The sequence below is a fragment of the Corythoichthys intestinalis genome, chromosome 5 (assembly GCF_030265065.1).
Source record: "Corythoichthys intestinalis isolate RoL2023-P3 chromosome 5, ASM3026506v1, whole genome shotgun sequence".
NCBI lineage: Eukaryota > Metazoa > Chordata > Actinopteri > Syngnathiformes > Syngnathidae > Corythoichthys > Corythoichthys intestinalis.
Genome location: NC_080399.1, coordinates 3,804,797 through 3,825,180, shown reverse-complemented (window position 1 = coordinate 3,825,180; position 20,384 = coordinate 3,804,797). Strand labels below are relative to the sequence as shown.

Below are 20,384 nucleotides of genomic sequence, written 5' to 3'. Positions count from 1 at the left end.
CGACAGTTTGGACATGAAGTTCAAGGTGTCCTGAAAAAAGGGACCCAACTTGGCCATTGTAAACAATTTTTTCTTTGAAATATAAAGGCAACATCAAATGCATGCAAATTCGGCCAGGTGTTAAAGGGTTAATATGTTGATAAATAATAATAAAAAGAGTCATGAAAGGCACACAAAATACTATATGGACATAATTCTTACAGTACACATATCAGCTCTTGCTGTGTAAATCTTCTTAAGGGATTTCACTTTTTACACACCTAGTCTGTGTGGTCCACGGTAAATTTATTCCTGACATTTATTCCATAGAAAATGCATGTGGGTCAATTTTGACCCACATGCAATACAAAAATTACAATTTCTTCAAATGTATAAAAAGTTCATTAAAAATTTGAATGGCATTATATCACAAACATTTTTTTTAGGAATACCTGGAATATGAATTGATAGCAATTTTTCATTACAAAGATATTTCAAGAAAACAACCTCAACGGGTCATTTTTGATCCCCTTATGCATCTAAGGGTTAACTACTTCAGAACACAGGATATATATTAAAATTGAAGTTAATGTAACAATTTACTTTTTTTTTTTTTTTTTTTTAAATAATAAAGATATAAATAACATACATTCAGAAAAATAAGTACAAATGACATATATTATACAGAGTAAAATGGAATATATTTTGAAGATCATGCAAACACTGACTTTTTTAAATCATAAGGAAATGAATAAGTAGCCTAACATAAATGAACAAATATAAGTCCAAAGTGCACATTCACAGCTAAGATGTTCCGAACCTTCCCATCAGAGTAAATAAAACTAAATATGATAAATAAGCCTCCTCAACTCTTTCGTCGCTCTAAATCAGGGTCCCCAAATTTTTTTCTGTGAGGGCCACATAACTTTTCCCTTCTCTGATGAGGGGCCGGGGTCAGTTTGTAACAGAAAAGGTGTGACGATTGCAGGAGTGCCAAAATGTAAAGATTTATTGTTTTTCAGAAAGCCACAATCAAATAACCCTTTCTGGATTCTTCTCGGAACAAAAGTAAATAAAATAATAATATAATATAATATGAGATGTCAGATCACATCATTTTCAAAGTATCGGAATCGGCAAAAAAATATCGGACATGCCTTTTTTTAATATATATACAGTATATATTTTAATTAAATCGTTTTCTAATTCTATTTAACGTTACAGACATAATATGTTACACTCATCCAAAGTTTTTAGTTTAGGCTTAAGGTAGGGTTATCAAATCTATCCCGATAATGGCGGTAATTAATTTTTTAAAAAATGTATCACGTTAAAATATTTAACGCAATTAATGCATGCTCTGCACGACCCACTCACGCATTGTCACGCTCATTCTGTAATGACACCGTTTTACCTATATAGAAAGCTAAAAGGCAGTGTAAAATGAGTAGAGTGAATTTTGGCAGCCTTTAGAGCCTTTTTTTAATTGGCTAAAGCCTTACAATCCCTCTCCCTACGATTAGAAATAACGTGGGAAGCAATGTGGGGAAGCAAGGTAGTAATTGATCTTTTTCTTAACATCCTATGTTATTTCCCAACGCAGAGAAGATATATCAATTGGTAGCACTACGCACAGTCATGGTTGCACTTGCCATCTTGCATTTGGGCATGGCTACAGTATCATTTACTGAAAGCTCAACAAATACAATAGATGGCAATATTTAGTCACAATATACAAAGTCACATTTATCCTTTAAGAATTACAAGTGTTTCTATCCGTGGATCCCTCTCACAGAAAGAATGTTAATAATGTAAATGCCAACTTGAGGATTTATTGTCATAATAAACAAATACAGTACTTATGTACTGTATGATGAATGTATATAGGCTATTCGTCCGAGTTTTATTCATTTTTTTCTTAATGCATTGCCAAAATGTATATGGTCGGGAAAAATTTTCGGGAATGATTGGAATTGAATCGGGAGCACCAAAAAAAAAACCATCGGATCGGGAAATATCGGGATCGGCAGATATTCAAACTAAAACGATCGGGATCGGATCGGGAGTAAAAAAAACATGATCGGAACAACCCTAAATATAATATAATATAATATAATATAATATAATATAATATAATATAATATAATATAATATAATATAATATAAATTATAATAACGCTATTTTTTTTTTTTAATCTATATTTTATCTGGCAGTCTCATTGAGATCAATATCTCTTTAAATAGATAATAATTAAATAGATAATAAATAAATAACCCTCTCTGGGTTCTTCACAGAAAAAAGCCAGGAAATAAATAACGCTATTCGGGGGGAAAAAAATTTAAAAATTAAAAAGTTTTTTTATTTTTAAAAAAAAAATTTATCCAGGGGGCCGGACCAAATGTGGAGACGGGCCGTATCCGCATAGTTTGGGGACCCCTGCTCTATATGATTTGATCCATTTTATGTTGCATTGCCCTTTTTTCAATTCAACAAGCTTTTTTTATTTATTTATTTATTTATTTTTTGCTGTTCCAGTAAACATGCACATTTGAACCAATTAGAGCTAAACATCTCTGCTGATCACATGTCAGTATGTCAGCCAATTGAACGGATAAATAAGTCCAGGTGTTTTGCTTTGCTGGGTGCATTCGCACATTGACGTGACTCATCATCGTCAGACTCGGATAACTGCAGCAGCTGGGGAAACCTCCATGCCGTCCGTGGAATAAAATAAATAATAACTATTGGTGGAAATGGATTATGCTACACAAGCACTTTATTATTCTTGTTGTTAACACTTGTGTATGTAAATCTGATGTTGGTAGTTTGTTTTCTTCTTGGAGCTGAAATGCATGTGTGGCAGCTTAGCATTTAAAAAAAAAAAAATAATTTTTTTCACGTAGCGTTTTGACAGTTGTCATATTTTCGGAATCAAAGCACCGTGTACAGGAAAAGCATTCCAGCCCTGAATCTTATACCGGAACTGCGTTCCTGACCGTTCTGGCCCACTTTCACCCCTGAGTAGGGGTAAGTTGCCATTTCTGTTCAACCCGTTTTCTCCTGTTTTGTTTAGTGTAGGTAGCTAGGGTGGTGGCTGCCTTTTGGTTCTTTCCTTTTTATGATCAGGGTTTAGTTAGCGGGTGAGGTTTAAATGCAGATTCTTTTTGTTTGTTGTTTTGGCTTGGACTTACCCTGAAGCCACGCCTCTCAGTATTTTGTATCCATTGTTCATTGCGAGTTTGATTATTGTAAATAAATTGTGCCGCCTGTGAACTTGAGAACTTGTGTGGCTCGTTTTATGTTACGCCCTTAGCGAGCCGTCCGTGGGACGTAACAATGAACATACGTTGGAGTGGCTCCATCATTATCGTGGTTTTACACCTTAAAATTCCTGAGCGCTGTGATGAAAAAATGACACAAGACGATGCAGACAGATTCCTTCATTTAAGAAAGCAATGCTCGGTGACATAACAGAATTTGTTGGCGGCGATTATTAAGCATTGCAGAAGAAGAAAAAAAAGTTGACAGTAAACCAAGTCATCCAAATCTACCACAAAAGAGTGATATGGTCACATTGAGAGCTCCATTGTTACTCAAGGCAGTACGGGAAGAGTAATGATTAGTGTGAGTGAGTCAAAACTTCGGTGATGCAAATATACGGATATTCCTCTGAGCAGTCTTCAACGTTCCAAAGTCCATCTGTAAGAAATAACGGTGTGAATACTGTATAATTGCGTGATATTATTAGAAAAGATAAACCACTGACTTACCGTCTTCAGCCAGCGTTACACAAGCATCACTGCTGGTAACAGGCTCACTGTCACCTGTATCAAAGCCGTTGAAATCAAATTCTGAGCCATCAATCCATACGAAGGTGTCAGCCTGGAAGACATTTATATCAGCCAGATGTGAAGAAAATGGCTGCTTAGATTTGCTTCTGCTGTTAGTTTGCCCTAACCTAATCAATCTCGTTTCTGATTCATCATCGATACTGTCGTAAAAAAAAATCATCGTAAAACTTTCTGAGGAAATTGTTTGGAGATGCTTTGCCATGCGTCATATTCAATTTGGGGCATTTCCGGGTTGCTTCCCTGTTAACGCATTGGCTGCCATTGATGGTACTAGACGTCCAATCCGTTTGTTCATTTGCCCTAAATCAATTCAAGATAAAAGTTGGGAGAACATGTATAAATTATTAAATAAAACATTTTAAATTTTTTGTATTTTTTTGTTTTGTTTTGCCAATGGCATAAAATAAATTAATTTGTGAACTACACGACGATTACACATTTTAATCCTGAATAATCATGTGAGATTAAATGCAAGTAATCGCATTATTATACACATTAAATTATCTTTCAGCACCATCAAAGGGGACCATTGTGTTTAAATTCTATTTATTTAATTTAAATAATAATAATAATTAGGGCTGTCAAAATTAGCGCGTTAACGGGCGGTAATTATTTTTTTTAATTAATCACGTTAAAATATTTGACACATTTAACGCACATGCCCCGGTCAAACAGATTAAACTGACAGCAGTGTCATTTCCACTTGATACTTGTTTTTTTTGGTGTTTTGTCGCCCTCTGCTGGTGCTTGGGTGTGACTGATTTTATGGGTTTTAGCACCATAATTATTATTGACATCAACAATGGCGAGCTACTAGTTTATTTTTTGATTAAAAATTTTACAAACTTGATTAAAACGAAAACATTAAGAGGGGTTTTAATATTAAATTTCTATAACTTGTACTGACTAGGGCTGTCAAACGATTAAAATTTTTAATCGAGTTAATTACACATTAAAAATTAATTAATCGTAATTAATCGCAATTAATCGCAATTCAAACCATCTATAAAATATGCCATATTTTTCTGTAAATTATTGTTGGAATGGAAAGATAAGACACAAGATGGATACATACATTCAACATACGGTACATAGGACTGTATTTGTTTATTATAATAATAAATCAACAAGATGGCATTAACATTATTAACATTCTGTTAAAGCGATCCATGGATAGAGGGACTTGTAGTTCTTAAAAGAAAAATTTTAGTACAAGTTATAGAAATTTTATATTAAAAACCCTCTTAATGTTTTCGTTTTAATAAAATTTGTAAAATTTTCACTCAAAAAATAAACTAGTAGCCCGCCATTGTTGATGTCAATAATTACTTACACAATGTAATTGGTGCGGAAGCCTATAAAAATCAGTTGCACCCAAGCGCCAGCAGAGGGCAGAAAAACTCCATAAAACACAAGTGAGCGTTTTACTGTACTGTCATTTAAATCTGTCTGAGCGGGACATCTGCGTTAATTGCGTCAAATATTTTAACGTGATTAATTTAAAAAATTAATTAACGCCCGTTAACGCGATAATTTTGACAGCCCTAGTACTTACATTTATCTTTTAATAAGTCTTTCTATCCATGGATCGCTTTAACAGAATGTTAATAATGTTAATGCCAACTTGTTGATTTATTGTTATAATAAACAAATATAATACTTATGTACAGTATGTTGAATGTATATATCCGTCATGTGTCTTATCTTTCCATCCCAACAATAATTTACAGAAAAATATGGCATATTTTTTAGATGGTTTGAATTGTGGTTAATTACGATTAATTTTTAAGCTGTGATTAACTCGATTAAAAATTTTAATCGTTTGATAGCCCTAATAATAAAAATAATAATTATGGACTTTTGCGGGCATTTTTCCTAAAGAAAAACTGATCCTTTTATTTGTTGTTGTTGTTGATTTGTAGTTGTTGATTTGTTGTTGTTGTTGTTGATTTGTTGTTGTTGTTGTTGTCGATGTCGACGTCGTCGTCGTTGTTGAATTTATTTAAATATTTTAGATAATTGTTGTAACAGGTCACTTCCTGCACGTTTTTGGACATTCCGGCTTCACCTACTGTACATTTTGGTTCATTTACTGTTGAACGCAACGCTTTCCCTCTCGATTTGGGGGCTTTTTCAGATCAATTCCTGTTGATTTAAGGTATTTTTTTCCTATTGGAAACTAACTTACTAACGTTGTAATCTAACTAATTATTTTTTCCGCTGTTACAACGCCGTTACAGTTACTGACGGTCAAAAGCGGTGCGTTACTTACTTACAAATCTCACGTGATCCCACAGTCTGTGACGTAAACGCTCGAGCCTAATAGCGCACGTACTTCAGAGCCGGTGTTTTCACGCACAAACCAGAACAGCGCGTGCGGGAAACACACACACGCAAAAGAGATGCAGAGGGATATGATGGCAAAGCATTCAGAGGAAAATTTGTCCTTTACGAGGTGGAGATATTAACACTATTTCAAGTTGGTCGAAATTGAAGGAAAGAACGTGCATGTAAAGTGTAATTTATGTCCCGGGGCTAAGCTTTTGTCAAAATTTGTGGTAAGCGATTCAAATCTGTTTATTTTTGTTGCACTTCAAGTGTAGGATAAATCTGTTGCTGGTGAGGTGCATTGAATATTACAAGGTTCTATAAAACAGTTACCTGTCTGTTCTTCTCTTTTCAACTGACTCGAATACTGCTCAGCAAATTTCAAATTCTTTCACATCCAACAACTTAAAGTAACGGAAATAGTTACTTTCCCTCGTAATTACTTACTTTTACTTTTAATTCAGTTACTAACTCAGTTACTTTTTGGAAGAAGTAGTGAGTAACTATAACTAATTACTTTTTTAAAGTAACGTGCCCAACACTGACAAGAATAGAACATTGTTTTCCAAAGCTAAACCAAAGTACCCCAAGTGAATAACTGGCACATTTCACTACTGTTTCTAACACTAGTGAAAGGATTCAGTCTGAAGAATCTGGTCAGTGTTTTACCTCAATTGCATCGTTGAGTCCAATCCATAGAGTGTCGTCATCATCACTACTCCTATCCTCTCTAAACAGTTCATGCACAAACGCATTTTCCAGGGCACTGTGGATGGAAACTACATTTCCACCAAGAATATTGCAGACGTTCTGATGTAAAAAGAGAGTGGACAAATTGTTTTTACTTAGTCAGGCAGTTTAGGCTATAGTTAGGAACTTCATTTGAACTTGAACTTTCCATACCTCTGCATCTGGAAGGTCCCTCGCGACAGGTTGGTAGATGTAACAATGACAGTCCAAGCGACTCCATCCTTTGGGACAGTTATTATCTACGACAAAATGATTGTGTTAGAAGGAAGACGGGAAATATCTGGTCTCAATTCTGGCAAATATTTTTGTCTGTCAGTTTCTTACTTTTCACTTTTGTCTTCTGAACAGACGACTGTGAAGAAAAGCATTCAGTTAGATCTTGGGTGCCCGCACGTTGATATAAATAAAAACGAGTGCAGCAATGATAAGGCCTAAAATGATGTCATCAGTATCAGGGAGTCATAGACTTCACTATCAGTTGACAAGACAGCTCCCACAAATATTGCGCCTCGCCTTCCTGTTGGGGGCCGACCTAGGCCGAAGTTGAGTTGGCTTTCACTGTGATAAACTCAAACACAAGCTGCGTTCAAACACCGGATTTAGGTGGAAAAAGGACAAAAGTTTTACTGCATTCAAGCAGGCAAGAGTGTCTCGAGTGATTTGATCGTGGGTTTAAGGTAATTATTAACTAATTTGCTCCCAAAAACGTATAAATACGTTCTATTTTTAATTGTTTCAGTGTCCCAAAGACGTATTTAAAGGTCTTTGACGTTTTTTTTTCACAAGAGACATCTCGAGGTTCTGATTCAACCTAGCTCCAAAGTACAATGCTGAAAATCGATTTTAAAGCAATAAAACTGGCCACTAGAGGGCAGTAGCGCATTTGGTAAGACCCCCAACCCGATTCAACGGAACAAACGGTCGGTGTGCGGGAGACGACCGAATGGACGTCCGGGATGCCAGGTGGCGGACGAACGAGCAGAACAACCAGGAGGATGCCCGGGATGCCAGGCGCTGGATGACCGAGCAGAACAACCGGGACCACCAGTGCAGCAGACAATGCCGTTGAGTCCGTGCTGCTTGCCGAGCAGAGCCCGTGCCACCGCGCTCGGCCGCTCGCATCCCCTGCACCCTCCAGTGTCCCGTAGGGAAACGCGCAAGGCCAAAACAGTTCCCCACCAGGAACACAAGTTCCCCAGGCGAACTCTGCCATGAGGCAGTGGTCACCACAAAAGAAAGACTCAAATAAATCCATCTTTATGAGACAGGCGGTGATAAGTGAAAAGTTTACCCCGGCTGTCGCGGCCACAACAGCGTCATCTCTCAGTTAGTTATGTGTAAATAAATTGTTACTTTGCTATCAAAAGCTCTATTTGTCTTGTTGTTTATCTTATTTTGTGAAAGAAAAACATTATTCAGATGTTTGGGATGTAACAAAAGCAAAAAATAGCTGTGTTAAAGTCAAAGTTATGTTTGAAATGTATGCGTTGACAAAAAGCTCAATTTCTCTGTTTTGTCATCAGAAATTGGAAAATTGCTCAGACTACGCTATTTTCTAATGCTGATTTCTAAAGAATGGAAAAAGATATGAACTAACTTTTTTTTCTGCATAAAGAAAAGAGTCTAATCTTTCTTTTGGTGGGTTCCATGTTCATATAGCAATAGAACAGAATTTTCTGTGGGCCTTGCAAAATCAGTCAAAATCCAGTAAAACGGCCGGGAGCGAAGGGGGTTGCACTGATGAAAATGGCTGGGAGTGAATGAGTTAATGTTGCACCAATACTAGTATTGGCAGGGGGGGCGCAATACGGCACTAAGATGATGGCATCGGTATCGGCGAGTACCAACAAATAGGGCACTGATACCATTTACTGGTGTTGCTTGAATGCAGCCTTCTTTTCCCTGACACTTTTCATGCCAAGCAGCTATCATCCTGCTCCAGACCAATGAGAGCGGGCCAATAATCTCTCTTAACCAATGCCGGGCAGCTTTTTCATATGGAGGAAAAACAAACAAGGAATCTCGGCAGTCTGGAAATCATTCAGCATAGAAACTACGTCGAGTACAATGGCTGCATGCAAGATTTGCGGCATGAAAATGTCAAGAGGTGGAGTTAATTTGGCCAATTTCAATACCTCGACCCTATTAAAACATTTGAAGACGAAACGTGAACGAACACAAAGAGTTGGAGGCTGCAACACGAGGACTGCAATCCAGAGGAAGGGGACTGGACCGGAGCATCAAACTCTGGTCAGTTCACTTCGTCTACTTTACTTTTACTGTCTTTTACAGAAAGAAATGCCGCAGTAACTTGAGACCTTTTTAAAAAGTAGGGTTGCCACCTTTCAGAAATAGAAATAAGGGATGCCTCCCTCGCGCCCTAATTTATATATATTCAATATTAGTTCAGTTGGTTCAACTTTTAATTCCCAATTCTGAACGATTCCTTATTTCAAAGGACGGGTGGCCAGCCTATTCAAAAGTGCTGTAGAAGTTAGCAAAGTAAGCTAAGCTAAGTGGCTAAATTGTTCGTGTCAGAGAGAGAGAGAGAGAGATACTCGTGCGCTGCTTGCATTTGTGCGTTGCTATAAAGATGGAGTTATGTTGCTGCTGGTGCACAGAGAGGGAGAATAATAAAGAGACGGAATGCTGTGATCAGTTATTATTGAAATTCTTATTATTATTTGTCACCCATTCCAGGTATGCAATAAAAAGTTGGACTGGATTCGCTTTGTATTAGTCTTTTTTCCCTGTTTCACAAAGGTAAGCAGCAGCCTGACAAAGCCATGATAGCAATGATTTCACATCCAAGTATGTAACCCTTCATATAAACAGTATATATATTTCAAACGGAGTGGTATCGGAATGTATCAGCCGATACTGCACAGCCAGGTATCGGGGCCCAAAAATGATATTAGCGCAACACTAGTAATTGTTATATAAAATAGCACTAGCATGCACTTCGAAACATTGTGGAAAAAAATGCATGGAAAAAATGTTCGCAATTTTAGCTTAAAATATTTATGTGAAACGAATAATAACAGGCAGGTTTTTTTTTGTTGCTTTTTTGCTTCCAAGAATCTAGAATGTTCTAATTTCATATCTATAGAAATTCCGGGATGTACGCATCTATTTGCAAGATTTTTCAACTTAAAAAGCTCTTTGTTTTGTGATGGTTGCCATGTTGGGTTTACGCAATAGTCTAATTATAGCTCAAATTTTTTACGTAAAATGAATGATAACTGCCTTTTTTCATCTTTTAACCGAGAATCTAGACTGTTCCATGATCATATCTATAGGGTTAGGGTTCAAACGTAAAAAGTTCTTTGTTTTGTGATGGCCGCCATGTTGTATCCATACACAGTAGCGTGACCTTACATTCAAATGATCAGGTCATTTTCAGCCAACTGTCTGTTTTTGGCAAAAAAAAGTAGTAATTTAGACATTTCTTCGTCTATACAAAAAAAAAAAAAAAATTTTTTTTTTTTTTTTTAAATCACCTTTTACGTGTTTTATTTTATGTAACATTTTTATCTAAAAACGAGGAGGGCCAGATAGTTGGCAAGATGTGCTGAGACAATAGTGACATGGGAATTCTACCTAAATAAGTTGTGTTTGTATATATAAAAAAAAAAAAATGCAAATTTTGCTTTTGTTGAGTGAAAATAAGATGATTCTGCATGCTTTCTTCAAGTATTAAGTTCCTGATGTGAAAATTGAGTGATTTCTTAGCTGTTGAAAACTTAATACTTAAACTACATTTTTTTAAAATTATGTTGCCATTTTGGGCAAAAAAAAAAAGTCAAATATTGGCTATTGATCCTGATAATATAGTTGATTATATCTGCATTTGGTGATTTTTGTGCGTCTAGCGTAAAATTTGAGAATTTATAGCCATTTTAAATTTTGTCATACTTGTATAAAGACTTTTGAATTTTTGATGTCGCTGCTCATGGAGACTCATATATGACCAGGGGTGAAAGTGGCTCGAATTTCTTGCCGGAACTCTCCGACGTGAAGGTCGCCACAGAGCCAGAAATTTTATTTATTATTTATTTCATTTGTGTGTGTGTGTGTGTGTGTGGGGGGGGGGGGGGGGGGCGGTCAAACTTCTTAAACTGCTGAAATGCAAAGGAAACTATTTTAGCACAGTTACTTCTATAATGCATACAAAAACTGATTTTCATTCAAAATTGTATTTTTTCAATGATTTGCACAATAAAATTTAACAAAGACAGCAATAACCCCAACCTCCATCTCCTAATTTTTATTTTCCCTCATTTCCTCACATTCTAAATGCCAAATCTCAATTTTAACTACTTAAGAACATAGGATGTACATTAAAATGGAAGTTAATGTAAACATTTAATTGTTTTTTTTTTTAAATTACAAAGATATAAGTAACATACATTCAGAAAAATAAGTACAAATGACTTATATTATGCAGAGTGAAATGGATTATATTTTGAAAATCGCGCAAAAATTGGCAAACAATTTTTTTAAATCATAAGGAAATGAATAAGTAGCCTAACTTAAATGAACAAATATGAGTCCAAAGTGTACATTGACAGCTAAGATGTTCTGAACCTCCCCATCGGAGCAAATAAAACTAAATCTGATAAACAAGCCTCTTCAACTCTTTCGTTGCTCTGAAAGATTTGATCCATTTTATGTTGCATTGCCCATTTTTTGTCGCATCAATTCAACATTTTTTTTTTTTTTTTTTTTTTGCTGTTCCAGAAAACATCCACATTTGAACCAATCAGAGCTAAGTATCTCTGCTGATCACATGTCAGTATGTCAGCCAATTGAACAGATAAATGAGTCCAGGCGTTTTGCTTTGCTGCGTGCATTCACACATTGATGCGACTCCTCATCGTCAGACTCATAACTGCAGCAGTTGGGGAAACCTCCATGCCGTCCATGGAATAAAATAATTAATAAATATTGGTGAAAACAGATTACGCTACACAAGCACTTTATTATGATTGCTGTTAACACTTGTGTATGTAAATTTGATGTTGGTAGATTGTTTTTTTCTTGGAGATGAAATACATGTGTGGCAGCTTAGCATTTTTTTTTTTTTTAATATATATCTATATAGCGTTTTGACAGTTGTCGTTATATGTTCGGAATCAAAGCACCGTGTCCCGGAACAGCATTCCGGCCCTGAATCTTATACCGGAACTGCGTTCCTGACCCTTCTGGCCCACTTTCACCCCTGTATATGACAAAGGGTTTTGAAAATATTTGAATTATAGGCCCCCAACGGATCGGCCCCAATCCCCGTGTCCTGTCAACTGATAGTGAAGTCTATGAGGGAGTACTAAGAATTGACGTTGCTCCATATGTACTTTTCAAGAACTGCTTTCCAATCGCTAGTTGCGCTACCCAGATGGTAAAAAATATATGCATTAGGGCTGTCAAATGATTAAAAGTTTTAATCGAGTTAATTACAGCTTAAAAATTAATTAATCGTAATTAATCGCAATTAATCGCAATTCAAACCATCTATAAAATATGCCATATTTTTTTGGAATGGAAAGATAAGACACAAGATAGATATATACATTCAACATATGGTACATAGGGACTGTATTTGTTTATTATAACAATAAATGAACAAGATGGCATTAACATTATTAACATTCTGTTTAAGCGATCCATGGATAGAAAGACTTGTAGTTCTTAAAAGATAAATGTTAGTACAAGTTATAGAAATTTTATATTAAAACCCCTCTTAATGTTTTCGTTTTAATAAAATTTGTAAAAATTCCAATCAAAAAATAAACTAGTAGCCCGCCATTGTTGATGTCAATAATTACTTACACAATGCTCATGGGAGCTGAAGCCTATAAAATCAGTCGCACCCAAGCGCCAGCAGAGGGCAGAAAAACTCCATAAAACACAATTAACATGTGGGCATTTCACTGTACTGTCATTTAAATCTGTCTGAGCGGGGCATGTGCGTTAATCGCGTCAAATATTTTAACATGATTAATTAAAAAAAAATAATTACCGCCCGTTAACGCGATAATTTTGACAGCCCTAATATGCATATTTATAAATAAATGTAAACATTTTTTAAGAAGGTGTCGCTGTCATGGCACCCAATTACCCGATTTAGTGAGAGGAGCGAATAAACATTTGTTATTTTTATGAATATATAGTACATACACAAACACAAAAGTGAATAGTTCAATCTAGGTAGAGGGAGATTTGACTTACGACTTTAGTAAAAAGTCCACAGATCGCTAAGAGGAGGAAGAACGAGCGTAGAGTGAATGCCATCTGTGAAACAAGAGCAAAAAAAAAAAAAAGGATACATCTGACAATAAATATTCTCGTCATGTCATATAATAATGCAATGCTGAAAAAAATCACTTGACACTGAGTTTCAAGAGAGATTTTACCTTTGCAGCTGTGAAGCTTGATACTGAAGTTGACTGCGATTATTCCTTTTATATGATGTTCTGTCAGTTGGAGGATGGCATATGTGCAACATCATGCCAATCAGGTTACCAAACCAGATTCCACGATAATTATGGGAGCCAACAAAAAGATAATTAAATAAATTATATGACTGTATTTAGATATCTGCCAAATGGGTTTTTAAACAAGCGATCATGCCAACTTTTCAGGTCACGAATTCTCACGAGACACTCACCGAACTCACATAAACTCACTTGTAACCTGAAAACCATACAGGTTGGGACTAATGATGTTCCGATCGAGTGCATGCAGAACTTACAATGTATCACAAAAGTGAGTACACGCCTCGCATTTCTGCAGATATTTAAGTATATCTTTTCATGGGACAACACTGACAAAATGACACTTTGACACAATGAAAAGTAGTCTGAGTGCAGCTTATATAAAAGAGTTGATTTATTTTCCCCTCAAAATAACTCAAAATATAGCCATTAACCCTTTAACACTTAAAGTGCATGTGACACGAAAAAAGCAGGTTTATTTCATAATACACGCGGTAATTTATGCTCCTGAACAATATGGACCGCTTGGATGTGTGTGGAAGCGATCGCTATATTTTAGTTTTTTTTAATCCCTCGCCATGAAAATGAGTGACTTCCGGCAACAGTCTCGAGTTGAGAAAGAGGGTGCTGTGACGTGTATTGGAGATGTCCCGATCCGATATTTGGATCGGATCGGACGCCGATATGGGCAAAAAAAAATGCGCATCGGTATCGGATCGGAACACGGAAAAATTTTGATCCAGACTTCTGATCCAGTTTTTTTTTTTTAAAGTCCGATCCGGGTTTTCCAGCGCACCAATTTACATAATCCATTCCAGTTTTTGCTTCGGTTTCCCTAAAATCTGGTCCGCATTTTACGGCACACCTTCAACACACTACATTTACATTACCGTCTCCCAATTTACCGAGAGACTTTATCGGTAAAAATGTCAGCTGTGTGGGATCATTTCATCTTAAAGGACGACAAAGACGAAGAAGCAGAGTGCAACATATGCCAAAATAAAGTCAAGCGTAGTGGTAAAGCTGTAAGGAGTTTTAATACAACCAACCTAATCAAGCATTTAGCGAAACACCACCACAAACAATATGAGGAGTATGTTGAGAAAACCGATGACAAAAAGAAAGGTCCAATGCAACTAACACTGGCAGAAACTTTTGCAATGCGTGACAAACTGGTACTCAACAGTCCCAAAGCCGAGGGAATAACAAGAGTCATTGCCGAAGAATTCATTCTAGATGACGAGCCATTATCTTTCGTGAGTAACCAACACTTAGAACCACGGTACAACATGCCCAGCCGTCATTACACCCTTGAGCGATTTGGCCGTGGAAGATTCGAGAACGATTCACAAACATCCAAATTCCGATTTTTGAAATATGTCAAGTAAAGCGGAACTAATACACAGCGCGGTCTTCGGGACGCAATGAGAAACGGACCGCATTGCGTCCCGAAAGTAAACATGCTTGTCATAGAGCCGGGTAATGTCAATGCTTGACTCACGGCTTTAGCTCAACTCATGCCGCTGCATAAAAAATACAAGAATACCTGACTGATGCTCACAGTCGCTACAAACTACGTCAACATAGATTTTCTGGAGATAATAGATATCATATGTATATAGAACTAGATGCTACACGACAGACTCGACTGCGTTAGCAATATAGAAGTATTGAAAACTAGATGCGTTAGTAAACCGCCGCCATCTTAAAGCAGAAGACTTCGCTAGTAGGCTGTTGTGAACCTTCCAAGTCAACCTAATTAACTTATATTCTAAAATACTCCCGAATTGGCAAAATCTTGACTTGAACCTATCTTCGAAACAGTTTTAAAACTTTCACATGTCGAAAGTAGACAGAAGGGAAATTATGGAATAACGGGAGCAATTTACTGTTTTAAAATGTTAACTTGATACTGAAATAGTCGTTTATTTAAACCTGAGAGGCTTTTTATACAATTTTTGTTACTAATGCACGAAACATAAAAAGCATCGAATAGCTTGGCGGATTTGTAGGATTTTCCACTGAGGTTGTTTGTGTGTTTTGCTTTTTTAAGAGTTTATTTGCACGTTTTACTGACTGACTATGCCATTTCTGTTTGTTATTTATAATGTTTTGTGTTTGTCACACAGGTCAGTTTCTTGTTACCAACCGTTGTGTGTTATTCAAACTCACCTAATTCAGCTGGCTAGTTGTTATCAAGAGTACTAAAACCTTTTTCAACATGAGTCTGACAACTAAATAAGGAGGCTAAATAACTTTAACACATGCTCAGATAGGTCGGTATCGGCCAGTATCGGTATCGGATCGGAAGTGCAAAACAATATCGGTATCGGATCGGAAGTGCAAAAACCTGGATCGGGACATCCCTAACGTGTACGGTAGAAGGAGTCCTCTTCACTATACAGCCGTACTGTTGTAAGAGAAGAACTTAAGATTCAGCTGATTTTGCGGATTAATACGTTTATTTTTCGCATCACGCCAGCCAAACGGCTGCAGAAAAATCTTGCTGTATGAGGGAGAGGCATGTGCGCCTTTTTGGAGTTTCAAAAGGTTCCCATTCACCGTGGCTATTGGCCAAAACAAGCTCTACTACTGTGGGACCATAGGACTTACGAGGAAGTGAGTTAAACATCTTGTTTTGTATTATGTCAAATACTGGGATCATTTTAATACGGAGGTGGCTTGCATTTTGTGGCTGACATGCCCCTTGTCGCACATACCCCTATACGCACTATACTTGGCTTTTGCACTCTTGGTGTGCCCGATATTCAGTCAAATTTTCCACCCGATCAGAAATTGCAACTTTGTGTTAAAAATAGCCGCGAATACAGCGATTACAAAGTAAACACTCCAAACTTTCTTCAAATAAAGGACTACTTACGTTTGATCATTGATAGGCATGTAAAGAGCTCTCCTCATGCACATTAGCTGCACAACAACTGCGGCCACCCTCCTCCGGGGAACGAATTGTAAATTGCTCTCCGCCGGGCGGTTTGCCGATCGGCGAAGACAATCGACAACCCAGTCGTCATGTCAAAGATTCTGGGCTAGTTATGTGTGATTTTCAGCTTCGAAGACTTTGAAACATCACTCGGCTTGGGATAGCATGTCGGCTAGCTGTCACGCCTCTTGGTTTGTTTACATTCTCCGAAGCCGGGGAAGGGAAATGACATAAGCCCGATTTAGGTGTCATAAAATATCGTTCGGGAGGTGGGATAGTAAAGGTGAAGTCGACAGTTTTGACCATTATGGAGTAATTTTGCCATGTCGTCCTGAATTAGTGCATTTTTTTTTTTTTTTTTCATATTCCATTTAGCACAAGACTGTTATTTGTCATGACCATGCCATTCATTTAGCAATTGGGGAAAAATACTTGGATGAAAATAACATCCTGTAAAAATATTGAAGTAGAGAGACAGAAACAATGACATTTTGCAGTTTTCTTCGTCGCGTTTTCCTCGTTGTGAATAATTCCCCCTTGACGGGCTGACTGGTCCTTCTCAAGCCATTTATTTAGCTATTGGGGAAAAAAATACTTGGATAAAAAGAATATCGTGTTAAAATATTGGAGTACAGAGACTGAAACACACATTTTATGGCTCTCTTCGTCGCGTTGTCCTCATTCTGAATAATTCCCCCTCAATGGGCTGAATAGTAAAACCAATGAGCCCATTCTCCAGCTGACGTCATCTACCTGTTGGGGACGCTAGAGCCCTATAATGGTAGGCGTGGCTAACTGGCAGATTAAAAGACTAATGGCGTACCGAAAGCAACACGTCACTTCCGCTCATTAATATTCATGACATTAGCTACTGTTGCTAAGTAGGGACAAGCCCCCGTTTGTCCCTAATAGGAAATGAATGGAAATCGTGTATGAAGGAGATGTTTACAGAGCTAAACCTACTAATTCTCTCCGAAAATGATGTGCCTGGTGCCAAATTGACTGGCAAAGATGTGGAAGAACATAAAAATGTTCAGTTAAAGAGATGGCTTGAGTGTCGAAGGCTGAAAAAGACCAAAAAAATCGAGCCGACCTAAGCATAGCTTTAGCTTTTTTATCGACGCGACTGACAATGACATTCTCCTGTTTCAACAAGCTATCCTTTACCATCAGCCCTGTCTTTCTTATATATCCTCTAGTTGTCCTAGGGGATAATTTAGTTAGCTTTGTGTAGCGATCGCAAATGCAACTCAGTGACAGCCAACGAACACTTTTGATTTTTTCATTGATAACACATCTTAATTCTATAATTTATTTACACTTCCCCCTTACTAAAGTCTTTTATATATATATATATATATATATATATATATAACGGAAACGGTAACAGTGGCAGTCAGATAGCATTGTAATTCTTTTCAGGTCATTCATTGTCAGACAGAAGCAGTACAGCACAACGTTACGCTAAAAGAATAAGTTAAAAATATAAAAATGGCTTACCTCTTTGTCCTCTGAAAGACCATGCCAACCCAACATAATGTTTACTGCATATTAAATGTGAATGGATTCACCGAGCTGGTGTTAAAGTCCGAGCGAGTTGATTCGGTCTGTGATGCGTGATCGGCATGTTCGTTTTTGAAAAATTACCGGAGAAAAGTAGCACAAATTACGTTGAATCTATGCGAGGGCGGGTCTATAATGTCCCACTTCGGCTTTACTTCCGCTTTACGATGCGACGTCACGGTCTAAAAATAGCCTGCGTGCGGTACGCCATTACCGCATCACAGGAAACGATGAAACGGGCAGAAGGCACACTAGAAATATGATTTCATTATTATTTAAAGACTTAAAGGGATCCTCTATTTTTAAGACAAGTAATTCTTAAAAGATAAATGTTAGTATGAGTTATAATAATTTGATATTAAAACTCCTCTTAATGTTTTTGTTTTAATAAAGTTTGTAAAATTATTTTCAGTGATAGGTCGCCATTCTTGTTACGTCGCAGTGCGTGACCTCACTGGTCCCGTTGCCGAAATTCCAGCGTGTCACTCGTTAGCTTTCCCAACATGTCATCAGTTCTTCCCTTCCTATTTGAACCAGGTCTGAAAAGTGAAGAGCAGGACCGCACTGTCGGTCGTTCACAAGACGAGCTTCAGGGAAAAATGCGTGCAGCAAATACCTGATAAGACAAAAGTTGGCCAAAACTGGTGATGCGAGACAGTCCTGTTGGGAAGTCCGGTTGTGAGCGAGAGTGTATGCTGTCCGGTCTTATTAGCAGATATTCAAGGTAAGCATGTTGCGTTTTCAAACTTATCCCAATATAATTAAGTAGATTGTTAGCATCCAGAGCTGTCGTGTACTTACAGTACAGGCCAAGGAGCACACCTTGTGTAATCCATGTCTTGTACATTGTAACGCGTGGTAGCTAGTATACGTGTATAAAAGTACCGAAAAGGGGAGAAGCTTCCACTATGCACATTTATTCACAAAAAATAATATTTCCACCTTGACCACTCTCCACTCGGGAGCTCAGCAGTAAGCAAACACGCGTTCCATGGCGAACTCAAACATTGTTGTGAGGTCCACGTCAGAGTCACTGTAGCGTGCCATAGTGCTTTAATTATTTAGTACGATTTGGGGAAAACTCCTAGCATAGCAATAGTAATCCAAATCTGCGGTTTTTACTCACTCGAAGATCCAGGAATTAGACCGATCCCATGGCAATGTCGCAGCCGTCGATTCCACAAAATAGACTGATCCGAAAAGCCGCTGTGGGACCGACGAATCAAAAAAAGGGACAGATCCAAAACCAATATTTCAGACGTGGTGGGACCGTGAGATCCAGAAAATAGACGGATCCCTTACTTGACTGAGGATCCAGGAAAAATGTTCGGGCGCCAGTTGTAACGCGTGGTGGGTAGGGTACGTGCATACAGGTACCAAAAAGGGGGAGAAGCTTCCACTTACACACATTTATTCACTAAAAATAATAATTCCACCTTGACCACTCACTTCACTCCCCTTGTTTCCATTTGACTGGAAATTGCATCCAAAAGCAGCACATCGTGGCATTTTACTTCGCGAGTTTAGGCAGCAATAAGCAATTGTTTAACACGTTACAAATTTGGAAAGATACCAATGACGTCATCACTGCGAGCCCGCAAACCATGGCGCCAACTAACGGTCAAAATATGGACTAAATATTATAAAATATTGCCATTGATTTAACATTTTATGTGTTTCTAACAACATATTTTAGTACAAGAGAACAATTGTGGTTTATTAGTGCCTACATTTATTTAAGTTAGAGGATCACTTTAATACGATGTTTTGTTGTTGTTTTGTTTTATTGTCTTGGAATACTGCTATCATCAAATATTATTTGAACAATTTTCTTGACGCCCTTTTGGACGCTGCGATGCTAGCCTAGGCTAGGCCCTAGGCTTTTGCCTCGCTTGCCTTATGGACCGCACGGGTCTGCATTCGTAAACCGGGGACTACCTGTAGTGATTTTACAACTTTAAATTACTGAGCGCCATAGGCAGAGTTTGACTTTTGGGGCGGGGGGGCACAACATGTTGATGACCCCGAAATGCAGTGTCAGCAATAAAATAACTTACAAGAATATTTAAAATAATACTAAGTTTAAAATTAGCGTTTTTTTGTTTGTTTCCCATCATTCTTGAGGGGAATTCTAAATCAGGCTGCTTGGGCAATATTTTTCGCCATTTTTCGCAAAAGATCATCATCCAGTGAATATGGTACACCCGCTGGTGTTGTGCCAATGTAGTTACCTCAGTCAAAAATTGTATCCCCTGGGCAGAGCCATATGGAGGTAGATTTGTGTCTTCATTGTTCGATAAAAAAAAGTTGCTTCAATCAAAAAAGAAGTTGCTTTATTCAAAATAAATATTTTCAATTAAAAAAAAAAAAAAAAAGTCACTTCAATAAAAAATCAAATGTGTTTGAATGCAAAAATAAATTTGAAATAAAAAAAAAATGCATTTGTAAGTTATTTTTATTTGAATTTTTGTTTTTTG

At 37.3% G+C, this 20,384-nt stretch overlaps 1 protein-coding gene across 1 annotated transcript; it reads right to left on the bottom strand.

Annotated features, from left to right (window-relative positions):
• Positions 1-3,465: 3,465 nt before the first annotated feature.
• LOC130916488 (galactose-specific lectin nattectin-like) lies at positions 3,466-17,970 on the bottom strand. Its single transcript, XM_057837253.1, has 8 exons — positions 17,845-17,970; positions 13,323-13,382; positions 13,138-13,200; positions 7,234-7,261; positions 7,063-7,148; positions 6,829-6,969; positions 3,751-3,862; positions 3,466-3,679 (listed from the first exon to the last, which is right to left on the bottom strand). Exons 3-8 carry the CDS (start codon positions 13,198-13,200, stop codon positions 3,600-3,602), a joined length of 510 nt encoding a protein of 169 aa, XP_057693236.1. The 5' UTR covers positions 13,323-13,382; positions 17,845-17,970; the 3' UTR covers positions 3,466-3,599.
• Positions 17,971-20,384: the final 2,414 nt, after the last annotated feature.